This window comes from Giraffa tippelskirchi, chromosome 3, assembly GCF_054371585.1.
Source record: "Giraffa tippelskirchi isolate mGirTip1 chromosome 3, T2T-mGirTip1v1.2.pri, whole genome shotgun sequence".
Taxonomy (NCBI): Eukaryota; Metazoa; Chordata; class Mammalia; order Artiodactyla; family Giraffidae; genus Giraffa; species Giraffa tippelskirchi.
The window spans coordinates 24,012,210-24,030,583 of record NC_137277.1 but is presented as its reverse complement, the minus strand read 5'-3'; the positions used below and the strand labels follow the sequence as shown (position 1 = coordinate 24,030,583).

General features: G+C 50.9%; 2 protein-coding genes across 5 annotated transcripts; one reads left to right on the top strand and one right to left on the bottom strand.

Annotated features, from left to right (window-relative positions):
• Window positions 1-68: 68 nt before the first annotated feature.
• Window positions 69-517, top strand: PRR15L (proline rich 15 like). Its single transcript, XM_081582385.1, has one exon. The coding sequence runs from the start codon at window positions 69-71 to the stop codon at window positions 369-371; it is 303 nt and encodes a 100-aa protein (XP_081438511.1). The 3' UTR covers window positions 372-517.
• A 684-nt stretch (window positions 518-1,201) lies between these two features.
• On the bottom strand, window positions 1,202-12,069 carry PNPO (pyridoxamine 5'-phosphate oxidase). Of its 4 annotated transcripts, XR_014080149.1 has the most exons (8): window positions 11,796-12,069; window positions 9,581-9,705; window positions 8,433-8,532; window positions 7,527-7,580; window positions 7,148-7,276; window positions 6,673-6,743; window positions 6,233-6,451; window positions 1,202-1,362 (listed from the first exon to the last, which is right to left on the bottom strand). XR_014080149.1 is itself a non-coding variant. In XM_081582380.1 (7 exons), the coding sequence occupies exons 1-7, from the start codon at window positions 11,931-11,933 to the stop codon at window positions 6,283-6,285; spliced, it is 786 nt and encodes a 261-aa protein (XP_081438506.1). In that variant the 5' UTR covers window positions 11,934-12,069; the 3' UTR covers window positions 3,577-6,282. The 4 variants fall into 4 exon arrangements, 3 of the variants coding, with proteins under 3 accessions (XP_081438506.1, XP_081438510.1, XP_081438509.1); XM_081582380.1 differs by lacking the exon at window positions 1,202-1,362 and having other exon boundaries at window positions 3,577-6,451; XM_081582384.1 differs by lacking the exons at window positions 1,202-1,362; window positions 7,148-7,276 and having other exon boundaries at window positions 3,577-6,451.
• Window positions 12,070-18,374: the final 6,305 nt, after the last annotated feature.

Sequence of the window (18,374 nt, the reverse complement as noted above, 5' to 3'; positions counted from 1 at the left end):
CCCACTGACCCCCTTTCTTTACACCCCTTGCTCCTGCAGGAAGCCCCACCTTCAGGTCTGGGAAAGCCATGACCGAAGTTGGTTGGTGGAAGCTGACCTTCCTGCGGAAAAAGAAATCCACTCCCAAAGTGCTGTATGAGATCCCTGACACCTACACTCAGAGTGAGGGTGATGCGGAGCCCCCGAGACCTGACAGTGGGAGCCCCAACAGCAACTTTAACACCCGCCTGGAGAAGATTGTGGACAAGAACACCAAGGGCAAGCACGTCAAAGTCTCCAACTCGGGCCGCTTCAAGGAGAAGAAAAAGGTCCGAGCCTCGTTGGCGGAGAACCCCAACCTCTTTGATGACAGGGAGGGCAAAGGACAGTGAAGGGGGCCAAGAAGGACACTAGCACCTTCCTGCTCCCTGCCATCAGCTGGGTCTGAGACAGGAGCTCGCCATGCTCGCCTCTTTGGCCACAGCTGAAGCCGTGGGGGGACCTGATGCCTGCTGGCAGGAAATGTCTGGTTTTAGGTTTGTATTTATGTGCTCTGGCTTTCTGGAAGGCCTGAGAGATCCCAGGTCCTCCTGCCCTCCCCCACCATATACAAAGGCACTTCAGTTCAAGGTTGAAAAGTCCCACTTGGGAAGGACAGCCCTGCTCGAAGCACTGGCAGCGCCCGCAGAGAGGTGGGCGTGGAAGGAATGGAGCAAGGGATCCGGACAGACCTCACCCCCTGCCGAGGCACAGGGTCAAGGGTGAGTTTAAATTACTGCTCCCTCTACTTTCTCTACCGGTGATTATTCTCTGGATCAATTCTGAGTGCATTTTCCAGAAGCCACGTGATGGGGGTGGTTTCCTGGAGCTGAGGTGGAGATGATGAACTTGAGCTCACCTCCTAATTCAAGTGAGAAACTTCCTGGAACTTTGCCCCCAGGTGTGAAGAGGGAGGGGACCCTGGCACTCCCTAGGAGGTGCTGCAGAAGGCCGGACCAGGGACCCCACAAGTTCTGCATGCACCCTCAAAGGGGAAGTACACTGCCCCTTGGGTCCAAACTTGGAAAGGGGGTGGGAAGTTCTGGCAGGAGTCCTCCTACCCCTACTAGTATTTAAGATGGATCAGCCCCAGAATGAGTCCTGGAGCCTTGAATTTTGTTTAAAAGAAAAAAAAATTGTAGGTTTCTTTTTGTAATAAATAATGCTGCAAAAGCAGAGAAACTGTGTATGCTCTTGTCTTACATTTACTGAGATGCTGTTTTTCATGACTTTACTCTTTTTTACTTTGTGTTCAAACTGTTCCTTTTGAGCATCAGGAAAGGTCCCCAGGTGAAAAAATATAGTGCGTGGGGCACTAACTTCACCACCAAGCCATCTTAGCATCTGGAGATGGAGAGAGCAAAGGAAGGAGCTAGTTATACCTCAGCAACAGAAGGGTTTTCAGGTGCTCCAAGAGAATGGAGCAGACCTCTGGTGACTGACCCCCAAATCTCAGGGGTTTAGTTTGGGATCCAGATTCAAATTCTGGTTCCTCCTTTAGCAGCTGGGTGATTTGGGGAACATTAAAAAGCAAAAACAAAATCTCCTCTGAGCCTCAGCTTCCTCTTCTGTAAAAGGGGCTGTACTAATATCTATTTCACAGATAGTGGCCAGTATAGGGCTTCCCTGGTGGCTCAGGGGTAAAGAATCCACCTACAATGCAGGAGTCACAGGAGATGTAGGTTCAATCCCTGGATTGGGAAGATCCCCTGGAGGAGGGCATGGAAACCCACTCCAGGATTCTTGCCTGAAGAATCCCAGGGACAGAGGAGCCTGGAGGGCTACAGTCCAAAGAATCAGACATGACTGAAGCAACTTAGCACACGTACATGGTCAGTATTACATGACCCATAAGTAGTCCTATGTATGTGCCTAATGAATATCGGTTTCCTTCCCTTTCTTTTATGAAGGAACTCCACCACAGCTCATGCTTCCATTTAAGGATGAAGAGAGAGCTTACTCCCTATGCTGTTAGGTCTAGACCCTCCTCAAGCCCCAGGAGCTGAGAACTGGAAAAAAATTGGCCAAATCTCTGGAGCTTGTGGTGGGAACACGGAGAGACCAAGGTGACAACTAAACAATGTGATTCTGTGGCTTCCAGGTCAGCTCCTCGCAGGCTGCTGGGCCACCCCAGGGAGGTTACTCAGGACATTTACCAAAACAAACAGACCTGTACAAGGGGGCCTTTGTTAGCTGGCCTCACCCAGGCCAGAGGGAACTCTGAAGAGGGAGGGAGATCAGTGACTGGAGGGAGGGAAGGCGGGCTCAGGTATATGGCCTTCCCCCAAGCCTCTTCCCCATCCCTCTCCACCACATGGAACTTTCTAGGGTCCCCACAATCATTCAGTCCATAAAGCCTCCCATGGAGGAGCTGACTTTCTGCCCACTGCAGCTCTGCCCAGAGTTAGCAGCTGATACTCAGAGGAGTCATAATCAGCCAGCTCTGTGGCGAGTACCCCACTAAGTTCCTCCTGTAACCCTCTCATCATAGGTGCTGTCATTATCGCCATTTTCTAGTTTTCTAGCTGCATTAGGTGAGGCTAAGAGATCAAGTCACCAGACCTGGGTCAGGGCTCCCAGTGGCAGAGCTGGGACTGAGGCCAGACCTGTGCATATAGCTGCTGGACCGCAGAGACCCCTTCACACTGGGTTTTTATCTGCTCAGGGAAGGGAAGCCTGGCGTGCTGCAGTCCATGGGGTTGCAGAGTCGGACAGGACTGAGCAAATGAACAACAGGGAAGGGAAATTGAGGCTCAGAACAAGGAAAGGAGTACAGTCACCTTCTGCAGTGGGGAGGTGGGGAGAGAGGGCCATGCCTAGGCTTTGGGGTCCTGGGAGGCTAGCATCCTCTGAGGGGGCAGCCCAGAATCTGGAACCAGTGAGGAAAAGTCAACCAGCTTCAAGGGTGAGACCTCAAAGCATAGGGAGCTGCTGCTTCAGCCATCCTGAGGTTCCCTGAGGCAAGGGGTGGGGAGGGGCGAGAGGCTGGGCCCCAGGCCACTGACCTCTGGTTCTGTCTCATACAGGCAACCACCAGACCACTATTTTCCCTCTTAGGTGAGAGGGTCTGCGCGTTCCTCAACCCTGTGCATGCCACAGACCCAAAATGATGGCCACAGAATCTCCCACGAAAACTCCACACATATCCCTAAGTTCAGGGATGGACGGATGGACTGGGGGCAGGTAATAAGAGCCAAAGGAGATCTGGCTGCCCAGGAAGTCAGCGCCCAGGCAGCTGCAAGTGTTCACCAGGCCAGAGGAGGAGGAAGTGAGAGTGCAAATATGAAAATATGAGCAGGAGCGGGAGAGGCTATGGTTATTGACCACAGTTTCACTGGGACAGGACCCAAGAGGGGAAAGAGGGGGCCAGGAGGGGCCGACTAGAACTGGCCTGTGCTGCCTAGTAGGGGCCAACCCTGGGCATCGGGCTCCCCCTGCTGGACGCCCAACCTCCCCAAGTGGAGAAGCCAGGTAGGAGGAGTCGCTTAAATTCTTCAACTCCCCTCAAACATGGGGGGCGGGGGACGAGACCAGGCTAGATTGAATATTTACATCATGCATGGCTGATAAGCTTTTATTTTAGATTTGGCACAGGGACTGTCAGACAGAGGAAAGGAAAGGAACAGCTGAGACCAGGCTCAAAGCAGGGGGTATACACAGACCCCATAACATAACAGGACAAGGTAGGGAAGGGCACTCCAGCACCCTCTCCTGCAAGTGGCCACAAGACTAGCATTGTGCCTTCCTGCACCCCAGCTTAAGGAAGCTGGTGGGGGTGGGGGTGGTCAACACCCAGAGGGCCGCTCTTGGAGGAGGCGGTCAGTAACAGACGCCAAAGCACGCACCCATACAGTGGAATGAAGCACAGTTTACAGAGTTGCAAGTTCAATGGCCAATGTATGCAAACAGTCAATTCTCTGATCCTGGCTTAGTCACAGCAAACATTTGCCCAGCCTAGCTCCTCTCCACAGCCTGGAGGCCACTCACCCACGTTACCCCTGGTCACCAGGCTTGTGCTCGAAGAAGACAAAGACTATAGCTTAGCACAGGCCTCAGCCAAGTGCTACCGAAGAATCCAGCTGCAGAAGTGGTTGGTTTAGAGGTTGAGGCTAATCTGGTTACCTGGAAGTGGGGGTGGTCTTGTTTAAAGCAGCATGGGATTCAATGGGTCTGGGGTAGGGTCCCAAGGGAAGCCAAAGCTGCTGGCCTGTGGACTACACCGCAAGTGAATGAAAGTCGCTCAGTCGTGTCTGACTCTTTTCGACCCCGTTGACTATATAGTCCATGGGATTCTCCAGGCTAGCATACTGGAGTGGGTAGCCTTTCCCTTCTTCAAGGGATCTTCCCAACCAAGGGATCGAACCCAGGTCTCCTGCATTGCAGACGGATTCTTTACCACCTGAGCCACAAGGGAAGCCCCACTGCAAGTAGCAAGGATCTATTAACAGGGGCTGTTAACCTTGGCTGCACAGAATTCCCAAGGACCTTTGAAATTTCCCCAAGTCCAGGCTGCACTCACACTGGTCAAATCACCTCTGAGAGTGGGACTGAGCTGCTGCTGCTGCTGCTAAGTCGCTTCAGTCGTGTCCGACTCTGTGCGACCCCATAGACGGCAGCCCACCAGGCTCCGCCGTCCCTGGGATTCTCCAGGCAAGAATACTGGAGTGGGTTGCCATTTCCTTCTCCAGTGCATGAAAGGGAAAAGTGAAAGTGAAGTCCCTCGTGGGACTGAGCAGCAGGGTTTTTAAAGCTCCTGGGTAATTCCAGTGAAAACCAGAGACCTAGGAGTCATCATCAGTAGGGGTGGGAGGGAGGTAAAGGGATGTGTGTCAGAAAAGTATAAGCTCTATTATTTAATTTTATATCTGGAAAGTGAAATACATATAAATGTATGTATATATGTATTTCACATACACATGTGCTGTGCTAAGTCGCTTCAGTCGTGTCTGACTCTTTGAGACCCTATGGACTGTAGCCCACCAGGCTCCTCTGTCCATGGCATTCTCCAGGCAAGAATACTAGAGAGGGTTGCCATGCCCTCCTCCAGGGGATCCTCCAGACCCAGGGATCGAACCCACGTCTCTTACATCTCCTACACTGGCAGGTGGGTTCTTTACCACTAGTACCACCTGGAAAGCCCTCACATACATCGAGTTTTTATAAACAAATGTGGAAAGTAAGGCCTGATGAAAATCTTCCTGTCCCACAGGTACTAGCATGAGTTCCTTCTACAAAACTCCTGCCTGACAGGGACAGAACACTCACTACCTAACCTACCCCCTCTTGCTGCTGCTGCTGCTAAATCGCTTCAGTCGTGTCCGACTCTGTGCGATCCCATAAACAGCAGCCCACCAGGCTCCCCCATCCCTGAGATTCTCCAAGCAAGAACACTCCCTCTTAGGCAGCCCCAATTGTTTGAAATTTCTTCCCATATTGAGATGAAATCTAACTTCATGTAACTTCCACCTATGGGTCCTTTGGAGCTACAGAGAATAAATTTAGTCTCTTTTCCACATAGCTCTTCTTCAGATAATGGAGGGCAGCTATCAGTTGGGTAAGAGGTTTAAAAATATCCTATTAGTAAATGAGTTAGTTAAGGTTCTTTTCGTTGCAAGCAAATCAATTCTGACTGGTTTAAGCCAAGAAAAAAAAATCTCTCTCTCTTTTTTTAGAGACAATGGGTTTTCTGAGGTAGAAGGATGAATTGCACAACCCCAGGAGTGGGAAGGAGGGATCCACGGATTGTTCAGAGAATTGCAAGAGCAGCAGCCAGAAGTTGCTGTTTCTAGGCTGCCATTATTTACTTGGCTACAATAGCTCCTATGCTCTGAGGCTCTAGATTTCAAATTTCAAATTTGAAAGAAAAGAAAAACCGATTGGCTAGATTGCCTCAGGTGCTTCTGCTGGGACCAATCGGCTCTGGCCAGACTCTGTCATGTGATAACAGACGAGACTGCTGGGGGCCCACCCCCTGTCACCAGAAAGGGGAATCACAACAGCTCCACTCCTAGAGGGAGTTATTCCAATAAATCATAGTTAAGGTCGAGAAGATAATTACAAGGTTTTCCGTTTGTGATCGTCTGTGCCACTGTTAAACTCCACTAGACTAGCTGACTATGGAGAATTCCGAGGGTAAACACTGAAGAGCCCTGAATATAAGAGGCAGGAAGGGAAATGGCTTGAGTTTAGAAGGGTCTGGCCCCACATCCCATACCCTCTCTGGGGCACTGGCCCCAGCTCCACTCAGTGCCAACAGATTGGGAGTCAGGGCGCAAGTCTCTCATAGAGCCAGTCTTCCTCCCCTCGGTGGGTCATGGGCCCCAGAGGGGAGTCTCCGGTTAGTAGGCCTCGACGAAAAACGATCCGGTCATGCAGGCGGTTGGTTTGGCCTTGCCAGAACTCCATCACCTGTGGGTACAGGATGTAGCCACCCCTACAAGGAGAAGTAGACAGTTTGGTGTTCTGTGCATTTTTCTAGCCAGGCAACCCCCACCACCCTCCACGCCATCCCAGGGTCCCGTGAAGGCAGCTGCTGGCATGCATCTGACAAGGGTTGCCAGGGAGGAGTATATCTGTAATTCCAAGGACAGCAGGGCTTCCAGGAAGCATGAGGGTCCCAGTGTCCCTTTCTAGGTGACCCCCAGTATCACTCACCAGTATTTTGGCTTCGGCACCTCCTGCTCCTGGTAGAGTTGCTCCAGTTCCTTATTTTTCTTTCTCAGATACTGTCCAGGGGAAGGAAATGAAGGAAGGGCCAGACTCAGTCAGTGATTCATTTAATCACCACTTACAGGGCATGTGCTCTGTGCCAGGTGCTGGGGACACAGATGAAGGGCCAGACTCAGTCAGTGATTCATTTAATCACCACTTACAGGGCATGTGCTCTGTGCCAGGTGCTGGGGACACAGATGAGCAAAGCTACTGGCCTGTGACCTCCGGGGGCACAGTTCAACAGGAGGGTCAGACAAACACAGGAGGCCTGTTCCCTGCTCCCCATATTCACATCCCCCAGGGAGACCATCCATTTCACTTTGCTGGAGAGAGAGGGCCCTGGCATCCCCTGGGGACAGCCTCTGGGGCTGAGCCAAGGCACCCACCACTCAAAGGACTAAGGAGAAGCCCCACTCACCTCCCGATCAGGGATCACGGAACTCTGCTGACTGACCACAGCCCCAATCTGGCTGCTCTTGGGGCGGGAGTGGAAGTAGCATTCAGCCTCCTCCTCAGGCAGCTTCTTCACGGGCCCCTCCACACGCACCTGCCCAGGGATGGCTCTGGGTAGATAGCATTGAAGGCCACTTGCCCTCCCGACCAGCACTGGCCCCGGTCTTCTCTGTTCTTCTCTTTACCACTGCCCCACCGCCTGACTCCAGTTAGCCCAGCTAAGTGAGAACCATTTGAAAGGCAGGATGTTTGCCCAGCCTGGGGACCTTCACCAGGTTCATCCATAAACTCAGGCCCCTCTGACCTCCAGTCCACCCCCGGCTGCCCCAGGAATGCTCACTCACCTGACGGTGCAGGGGCTCCCAGTAGAAGACAAGGGAAGCAAAGGGATTTGAGTCCTGGAAATGGAAGAGAATCCACAGACAGTCATCAGGACAGGAGAGAGGATGCCTGAGCACAGGGGGAAGGAAGGGGGTCTGCACCGCACAGGCCCACTGCAGATGCATTTACTGTAGCATCTCATTAAGTTCTCAAAGGTAGGCCTACTTTTATAGGTGTGGAGGTAGGCTCAGAGAGGTTCAGTAACATGACCAGGTTCACAGAGTCAATGGAAGACCTGGCACTGAAAACCTCAGCCAGATGGACTCCAAAGTGAAGCTTGCCATTTCTCTCACCCTCAGATTTGCAAATCCTCTGAAATGCACATTTGACTGCACTGGACTCGGGGAGGGCTACTCATTTTGGATTCATTAACTGAACGCATATGAAGTGCCAGCTCTGTGCTCAACACCAGGAGAGGTGCTGGGGGTATAACAGAGACACCTCAGAGGCAGCCCTGCCCCCACGGAGCTTACCGTTTAGTAGAGGACATAAACATTAATCACATAATCCCCCAAATACATGCAGTTAGAAACTAAGACAGTGGCAGAAAGGAAATTTGTAAATTATAGTGACTGCAAACAGTGAGAGGGGCTGGCTCAGCCTGGGAGTCCAGAGGCTTCCGTGAGGAGGTGACACGGGGGCTGAGATCCAAAGAAACAGGAGCTACTCAGGTAAACAGCTAGGGAGGTGGCAGTGCTTAAAGCTTGCCCTCATTCACAGCAGAGAGAAGGCAAGTACAAAGGTCTCTAGTCAGGACAGTGCCCCAGCACGGCTGGCAGGTGGACTGGGGCAGGGGTGGCATGAGTAGGAGACCAACAAGCCAGGGCTGGACCCTGCAGGCCCAGGAAGGATTTACTATGAACCCTCACCAGCTCTTTTCCCTTTCGACTCTCGAAGTTAGTGAAGAAGCGGAAGCCATCCTTGTCAAAGCCCTTCAGCAGCACCATGCGGGCAGATGGTTTCCCATCTCTGGGGCAAAGAGCAGAGCACCATGGTCAGAGACCCTCCCCACAGGATGTCTGAGCACCCCTACACCTGTGCCCCCTTATTCTGCACTCTCTGGGCACTCAAGCTGCCCATGGGAATTTGTCCCAGAAGTGCAAGCATGACACCGTGGCCTAGGGCCCTATAATGGACTGATCTGGGTTCCACTAACATTTTTGAAGCCCTCACCCACAATGGGACTATACTTGGAGATGGGACCTTTAGGGAATGATTCAGGTTAAATGAGATCATAAGAGTGGGACTCTAATCCAGTAGGACTGGTGTCCTTATAATAAGAAAAGGAAGAGACACCAGAGAACTCTGTCTCTCCCTGTGTACACAAAGGGAAGGCCATGTGAGAACACAGCAGAAAGGCAGCTATCTGCAAGCCAGGACTCGAGAGAGGCTTTGCTAGATACCAACTCTGATAGCACCTTGATTTTGGACTTCTAGCCTCCAGACCTGTGAGAAAACAAGTTTCTGTTATGCCACCCAGTCTCTGTTACAGTGGCCCAAGCAAACTAGCTCTGGGGGGTATCCAGGGGCATAGTATAAGAGCCCTGCCTCCAAAGTCTTACACTTTAGTGAGGAGGGGGAAGAAGAGTTGAATAAGAGGCTAACACAAGTTATGTCTCAAGGGATTTATGACTGATTGTCAAATGAATGATACAAACCAGCATTGTGCCAGATATCAAGAGAGGGAAATGGCTTTATGGAGATCTACCTCCCCAGACGGGAACTGGGGAGACTGGGAGCTGAGGGAGACAAGGGTGTGTGTACTGGGAGGTGGAAGCATCAAGGGCAGAGATGAATGAGGCACTACATTTTATCACTAAATGGAACTGAGTCAAGTCTAGTCTTTGGTTTACAGTTAAGGACACTGAGGCCCAAAGAGGACAAATTACTTGCCTGAGGCCACACCACATATTAATAATAGAACTAGAATCATAAAGTTGTCATCCATCAAACTGAGAGTTTCCTAAGTTTCCTACTTCATCTGTACCCACCTACAGAAGGGCCCACGGCTGTGTACCTCGTACACGTAGCCAGACACATGGCATTGGCTTCCATTATGTCAGGACACTGAACAGCCTCCTCGAACCAGGCAGCAAACTGCTTCACAGGGTCCAAGGAGGTCAGATGAGTCTCCTCAAATGCCTGGGAAGAGAGAGTTTTATTTCATTTAACAAACACATATAGTATTTAACACTTTTCAAGTGTTAACTCATTTAGTCCTCATAACAAAAACCCGTCCCCAGGAAGGTTCTGTTAGCCTCATCTTATAGGTGAGAAAACAGGTACAAAATGGTGAATAATTTGACAAATCAGGGTTTCATGTCACGGGTGTCAAACCTATCACCTGGGAAGCCTAAAAAACAAACAAAAAAAACTCCTGGGCTCCACCCAGTAAATTCTCATTCAGCAGGTCAATTGCAGGAAGGGGGACCCCTTCCAGGGCCTGAGAGCGGGCTCTTGTCTGACATTCAGAAATGAAGTGTCCGAGGAGGTACACTTGTTGACAAAGCAAGAGACTTTATTGGGATGGGGTGCCCGGGTGGAAAGCAGCAGGGTAAGGGAACCCAGGAGGATTGCTCTGCCACATGGGTTGCAGTTTCAGGTTTTATGGTGATGTTGTTGGTTTCCGGGTTGTCTCTGGCCAATCATTCTGACTCAGGGTCCTTCCTGGTGGCACGCGCATTGCTCAGCCAAGATGGATTCCAGTCAGAAGGATTCTGGGAGGTAGGTAGGACATACAGACTGTCTCCTCTCTCCTTTTGACCTTTCTCAAATTCTTCTAGTTGGTGTTAGCTTGTTAGTTCCATGTTCCTTCCCAGGACCTCTGGTTTAAGATAACTCATGCAAGTGGTTACTTTGGGGCCTGGCCAGGGCAGGCAGTTTGGGTCAGTGGTTCCCCTAACAAGTCTGAGATTTAATGAAAAATTGCATGTTTAACAAGCATTTCTGGAAATGCTCACATGCAACTAGATTTGGTAACCAGGCTCTGGGCCCTAATTCCAAAGTAGTTCTCTTGGTTTCTCTTCTGAGAAGAGAAAAGGCAGTAAGAGCCAGGAGCTCCTGGCTCTTACTGCCTTTTCTTACACCTCCTCAAAGTGTTATTTATTTATCAAACATTTATGGACTTCCTTGGGGTCCAGTGGTTTAAAATCCACCTGCCAAAGCAGGGCGCTGGGGTTTGATCCCTAGTCTGGGAAGATCCCACATGCCGGGGTGCAGCCTGAGGACCACAGCTACTGAGCCCATGCGCTGCAGCTATAGGAAGACCGCACACCTAGAGCCCCACGCTCTCCAATGAGAGAAGCCTTTGCCCAAGGAAGACCCAGAGCAACCAAAAATAGACAAAATAAATTAACTAGTTACATTAAAAACAACAACAACAAACATAAGCTTCCCAGGTGGCTCAGTGGTAAAGAATCCGCCTGCCATTCCAGGAGACACATGTTTTAATCCCTGGGTTAGGAAGATACGTTGGACAGGGAAATGGCAACCCACTCCAGTATTTTCGCCTGGGAAATTCCATGGACAGAGGAGCCTGTTCATGGGGTCGCAAAGAGTTGGCGACGACTCAGCGACTAAACAAGTTGATTATCACTGTTCTAGGCACTTTACTAGCTTCAATACTTTGGCCACCTGATGCGAACAGTCGATTCATTGGGAAAGATCCTGATGCTGGGAAAGACTGAAGGCGAAAGGAGAAAGCGGGCAAAAGAAGAGGGCAGCAAAGGATGAGATGGTTAGATAGCATCACCGACTCAGTGGACAAGAACCTGAGCAAACTCTGGGAGATATTGAAGGACAAGGAAGCTTGGCCCGGTGCAGTCCATGGGGTTGCAAAGAGTCTGACGCAACTTGGCGACTGAACAACAGAGGCATTTTACAAATATCAAAGTCTATAACATCCCCGTGAGGTCAGTGATATTACTTGTGAAGTGAGGAAACTGAGACCCAGAGAGGTGAGTAACCCGCCCAAGAAGTGCGCCCAGCGACCGGCAGGATTCCTCCCAGGCAGCCCCCGAGTGAGCGCCCTGAGTTCCTATAACGAGCTGCCTCTGGAGTCCACCTTCATCCTCGTTTCTCCAGAAACCCTCCCCCATTGATTGTCTTTGAACCCCCGCTTCTCCCACAGGGGTAACCCCGAGCCCCAAGAGGTGGATCAGAAACCCCAGGGGATCCCTTCCATGCCCCTCCCCTCGGGAGATGACTGCGGAGGCCCTGCAGGGCAGCGGCACCTCTGGGTCCCCGCGGTAAGTCGTGCGCATCGGTCCCAGGTCCATGGCAGCACCGCGGTTGCAGAGGTGGCGGAGGCAGCGGGGCCACTCGGAGAGTCGTCCAAACGTCACGATGACGCTCCGCAGCCCGAAGGTCATGGGGCCGCTGGCCACGTGACCCGGCGTGGCTCCGCGCTGGGTTCCGTTGGGTTCGGAACCAGTTTCTTAGCGGGGGAACCTCCCGGCATGGAAGAATTTACCAGTCACCAAGCCAAGCGGACAGCCTAAGTTCTCCGAGCCAATGGAGCCAATGGGAAGCCAGAGTCGGTGGAGGGAGCCGGGAGCGGAGAGGCCATTGGTTGGAGTTTACCAGGAGCGAGGCCAATTAGAACAAGAACAGAGGAACCCGGCAGCCAATGGACGGCGCCTCCCGGGGCGGGAACAGAGACAAGGAAATGCTGTCACCGCGGTTAACATGCACGTGGAGGTTTGTTAAAGGTATATGGACTGCAGCGGCCCAGGCGGGAGGCGCAAGGGAGGAGCCGCTGGGGGCTTATGGAGATAGTCAGTATTAAGAGGCCCGCCCCTAGCAGATGCCGGAAGGCTAGCTTAGAGATTGGTAGCCTGGAAAGGACAAACGGAAAATGGAATTAGGGGCCAGACTCTGAGGCAAGGTGAAGTGGAGACACAGAAAGGGGCGATCTGGTGGGGGGATGAAGTTTGGGCTCGAGAGTGGGAGAGGTTGAAATGTGACTTCGGGTCTCGCGGGATAGGTGTGTGAATGTAGTGTGTGAGTATGGGGAGGTACTCTGGCTTCTGAGAGGAGCATTTGGGTCAGGAGGAGACTATGGGTAAGAAAGCAGATGGCCAAATGGGAAAGGGGAAGAGGGAAATTTGGGATCAAACCATCCCAGATGAGAACCATCTTCCTCTTTCAGCTTTGAATCCCGCTCTCCAGCCTCATTTCTGTAATCCAGGTCAGAGCATGCTCCTCCCTTTCCTCATGGTTTCCTCTTTTGTACTTGCAGCAGAGCTCATACTACCCAGTGTTCCAGTAGATAGAAAGATTGCCCCACCGCTCCAGGGCCACCTCCCCCTTTGTTGTTTCCCCTTTTTTACATTTTGCCCCTTCTAGGTAGTTGGAGTCTAGTTCCCAGGTCAGTGCCAACCATAATTAAGGGCACAGGGGAGCAGGTTGCCATGCAAAGTCACTTCCAGCCTGTGGATTAGGGGCTGAATAATAGGACTCTTGCCAGTGCCCATTCCAGCTTTGATTTGGCTGGGCAGTTTAGGGTCAAGGCCATTCTGTAGTCCTTCCTGAACATCAAGAAGGGGAGCTGCAAGAGCCTTTTAGGCAGGCACCCCAGGACTGTGTCAGGTAAAGGGAACTTCCCTGCCCTGCCCAGGTGTTTGCATTACTGCCGAGCTTCATTAAGCCCTACATTAGATGACTGTCATCCTTTATTATGTGCACATAGCTTGAGCCAAATGGCAACTGGAAGACAAATCTGCTGCAAAGAAATAATTCATTTCAAGGTTTAATGATGTTTATCAATGGATTTTCTACTGGTTGAAATTTTTTTGTGTGGCCATCATTTTTCTCTATCGACACAATTGAGAGAGAGTTGACTGGACTTTCTTTCTTGTTGAGGTTGTTCTTCCACATATGACCATTGCTTCCCTCCTCCCAAGGCCCTACACTTGAACCTGGGTAAGCAGTGATTAGTACTCTTCAGCTCACATGATTTTGTTCGTGGGGCTACACTCTTAGCACTGCTGGGTTATGCTACCTGGACCCAGATTCTGGGGCACCAAGACTAGGATCATTTGAATGGTTTGCTTAAAATTTAAAAACCAAGGGCTCAGTGTAGTGGGGAAGACATGTGTTAAAGACCAGGCACTGAGCTAAGTCTGAGAATATGAACATAAAGGTGCATGGTTCCTGCCCACAGGGGCCTTACACTCTATAGAGGGAGGCAGATCTGTAAACTAAGGAGTTACAGGAACTTGAACAGATGTATCTCCGAGGTAAAGGGGAGCAAAAATGAGAATGTGGTCTCCAAGGGTCACACAGTCAGAAAAGGCTTCATAAAGGGAGCAGACATTTGATTTGTCTTAATGAGTAAGTTGGAAAAGACGCTGATGCTAGGAAGGATTGGGGGCAGGAGGAGAAGGGGACGACAGAGGATGAGATGGCTGGATGGCATCACTGACTCGATGGACATGAGTTTGAGTAAACTCCGGGAGTTGGTGATGGACAAGGAGGCCTGGCGTGCTGCGATTCATGGGGTCGCAAAGAGTTGGACACAACTGAACGACTGAACTGAACTGAACTGAATGAGTAAGTGTTCTCCAGATGGGCAAAGAACAGTCATTCCAGGAAGAGGGAACAACTTGAGTGTGATACTGCCAAAGCGAGGTGGTGAGAAAACAGGCCAGGCAAGGAGGCAGAGGCTAGGTGACTGCTAAAGATCAGACAGGTGGTGAGGGCCAGCTTTAGACATCTCTTCTCAATTTTCATACTGTGCTGCTGTCGAACTAGGGTGTCTAATTTCTGGTTTTTTAAGGCCAGATAGCAGAAAAAGTACTAGATTCTGACAGCCTCTTACATCCTTGGCTGTTAGTGTGGAAATTTGCAACTGATTGCCTTTCTATGTTTCCCCTTTGTCTTGAAGATAATCAGTAGGCTTGTATTGTGATTTTCTGCCTAGTGGAATTTGGTGTCCAGATCATCAAGGGGCCCTGCAGTGCAAACCAGAGGGGGAACATGACGCCTGCTGTGGGTGCTGCTCCTGCTGCAACCCCAGCAAGGGGTTTGACTGCTTGGGAGAAATGAGGGTTTTTTTTTTTTACTGCTTTTCTTAAATATTTTGCCCACCACCCCCCAACTTTGTAAAGTTACTAATCTTTTCTTGGAGGTCTTTAATGAATAGAAGCTATATTGTAATACTGCATTGTACAGAGACACTCCAGTTTCTCAATATGCAGCAAAAGGCTGGAGACTTTGTTTGGGGACTATGCCTTGCCTGTTTTCTAATACTTTTGCATTTATGTTCTTAAATCACCATTTTTAGTCTAATTGTTTGATTAAATTATACATTTCAGTTATATCTTGGTGACTGGATTTTTGTTTGGGGACATGGCTCTGGTGACCAATAGGTGATGGGCAAAGGAGGGTGAGGCGGTGGCAGGGAGACATTGGGAGATGCTGTTCTCTAAACTAAAGCTGAGAGTGGGGAGCCTGATGCCTTAGTTTGGGGGGTATGAGGTGGAGAGGAACGATTTAACTCAGCAGCATGCCTTTAGGTGAGCTGAGCAGTGAGTGAAAGTGAAGTTGCTCAGTCGTATCTGACTCTTTGTGATCCCATGGACTGTAGTCTACCATGCTCCTCCCTCCATGAGATTTTCCAGGCAAGAGTACTGGAGTGGGTTGCCATTTCCTTCTCCAGAGGATCTTCCCAACCCAGGGATCAAACCTGGGTCTCCCGCATTGTAGGCAGACGCCTTACTGTCTGAGCCACCAGGGAAGGTGCTATTCTTTAAAGTGAGGGCGTGTTGGAGGAGAGGTTTCAGGGAAAGATGAAGTCACCATCAGGCCTGTTGAGTGTGAAGGTTTATGGGACAACCATGTGTGGTCAGGTTGAAAAAGCACTTCTGAAGCTGGAGGAGAGGTCCGGACTGATGGGATGGTTTAGGTGTCATGAGCCTCCAAGGTGGCACTTGAAGCCATAGAGGAGGATGAGAATGTCTGGGAAGGGAAGGGAACCTGGGGGAGTAGTTAATGATGCTTTTGCTGTACAGCCCCCAGCTTTCCAGGGAACCAACAGCAGGCTGGAAGCAACCCCAGGTGTGCTGGGGGCCCAAATCTCAGGAATTCTCTGGCCTGGCCTTGGGTGAACTCAGCCTGGAGCCTCAGAACACACAGATGGGTACTTGGTGCTCTGTCAGCAGATGCCTGAACCCTGAGTATGGTTACCAGGGGACCCAGAGCGGGGTGCAAGGAGGCCGACCCTTACCCAAGTGTCCCGCTTGCGGTTATGGAGTTAACTCCTCATGTGATCCTTTGCACGTGCTCATGGATTGCTCCCCAAATATGTCCCTTTGTTTTCATATGTGTACCCCATGAGAAGCTCCTTCATGGGAAGGACTCCTTAATATCCCTGGTTCCTTCTCACAATCCCAGCCAGGAAGTGCTAATGTGTAGTATTTATGTATAATCTGCTTTTTTAAAGCTTCTCTGAACCTGGTGAGTGGAGCTTGGGGTTTTGGGCACCTGGTAGGACTGGAGGGATGTTGAGGTTTCCAAGGCTGAGTGAGCTCTGGGGCATCTATCTTAGCCCCGGCACTGAGTGAGCCACAGGAGCGGGAGGAGGCCTGATGGGGTCTCAGCAGGCCTGAAGGATGTGACCTGGTGGCTCCTTAGTTTCATTTGAGGACTCCTGGTCGATCGTCTTGACCTGACCTGTGGTCATTTCTTATTTCCTCTTGTCACACGATCCCGATGAGCAGATATCTGTTGCTCCTCTCCAAGCCCTGATTCTCTGCTTCTCCCTCCAGTCTTTGCTTTCTTTTCATCCACACCCCTGTTCTTCATTCCATCCTCCCAGAATCACTTCCTGCTCTTCTACTCCCTGAGGGCCCCTTCACTAGGAAACCCAACTGTCACCTGTCCTGAGATTATTGCAGTTCCTTGAGTAGCTTCATTCCAGCCCCAGAGACCTTGGTCAGGTCACAGGTCTCTGACCCCCAAGTTAGATTCCCTGAATCCACCACCATCTAGACCTCAGCCACGAGCCAGATCCAGTGACCTGAGCTGCTGCAGGTGGCTCCCGTCATTTAACTCATGTGCAGGGCCTCAAAGGGTGATTGTTAAGATGTGCTGAGTAGTTTGAAGGACTCCTGAGGTCTACTTGCTGGTTTAGTTAAGCAAAAATAGTGCCCGATGTGCCTTCAGGAGAGGAGCGTCTTCCCCAGGCCCTTTTTATTTCAGCCTCATAATCCTAGTATCGGATGGGTGAGCCACAGCGTTGAGCATCACTGAACAGACAAGAGAGGTGGCCTTGGAGCACAGGACCCTGGGCAGGGAACTCAAACTGTGCGACCCCCACTCTCAAGCTGCTGGGGGTGGCCTGCTAGAGTTGGCATTTTCAACCAGGGCCAATCAGGTGTTCTGGGGAGGCCTCTGGCCTGGAGTGAGCTTGGGCTGCATCACTCTAACAGTCCTCACCTCTGCAACTCTTAAGTCTCAGTAAGAGACAGATTGAAGTAGATGAGGGCTAATTAGCCATTGGGTCTCTCTGTTCTTTCCTCAGGCCATTAGCCATGCCAAGCAGAATACATATTCCTGCTCCCCTTCTAACTCAGGCATCCCATAGGAGGCAGAGATGATCAGGTATGTGTCTCACTGGAGAAGGGAAACCCTGAGTGACAGCATGCTGTTCTGCCCATTAGGGGCTGGCACTTCATTTCCAAAGGATGCCGAGGAGTCAGGTCAGCTTCCGCCCTTGAAGCATAAACCACAGTTCCCAGGAAGGGACAGTTCTTTGTGCCTGAGAGCAAAGCCGGTGGGGAACATGTGGCAGAAAGAGATCAGTTGTTAACATTCCCCTTCTCTCCACCAGTCCCAATCTAGAACACAGTAAGGCAGTTTTCTAGTCACACATTCCACGCTTGAGAGTGGATGAATATACCTCATGTCTTCTGCCTCCTGCCAGTGCAGCGATGAGATGTGGAGCTGCTGGGCTAGGTAAGAGGCTTCATGTTGGGGAAGTCAGTGGTGGGTCTGGTATCACTCAAAGGGCTTAAGTATGCTTGTTGGACAGGCCTCCCTATCTTAATAAGGAAGTGATCAAGGCAGACAAACCTATGATCCATCTTTTTATTTCTTCAGCTGATGTGAGGGTGGACAGGCTCTAAAGACGTTTGTTTACAAAAATGCAGGCTGCTGGTGACAGAGGAAACCGAGTAAGGGGATGGAGAGCTCCAAGCCAGCCCTGCCACTCCTGCACAGAACAGCCACCATGGCTGGATCCTTCTGAGGCTGGTTAAGAGGAATTGTTGATATAAGAAAAGCACATACTGTTCTCTATATGCTTGAGAACAACTTGCCTCTTCCTTCAGCCCAGATGCTCTTTAGGCCCTTCCTAGGTTTAAACACAGGTACTGAACTGTCTCCAATCTCAGCCTGCCTACCATCACGAACCCTGATCTCCTCATAGCCTTGCCCCATCCCCATCCCTCCAAAAATTCAGATCTGCAGCACTTGCTGAAACCAAAATTAGCCTGCTGCCCTCCCTGGGGTGCTGGGGTGAGGGGATAGAAGAAAAACAGAATCTGTGGCCAGGGTTCTCTCTTGAGCTAGGTTCTGACCTGGCCCTCCACCCTGGGAAGGGGTCTTGGGGAATTGTTTTCTCCAGATTCTTTAGCCTTCTGCAAGTGACTGAGGTGAGGTCCCTTTGGGTTTCTCTCCCAAGCTTCTTATTATCGGGCTTGGAGGCCAAAGCCCTCCTCCAGGGGTTGGAGAGTTGAGTAGAGGAATTCACTTGCTGGTAAGGAAGGCATTGCTGTTGACTTGAGTCTGTGGACAGAGTCTGCCTGCTT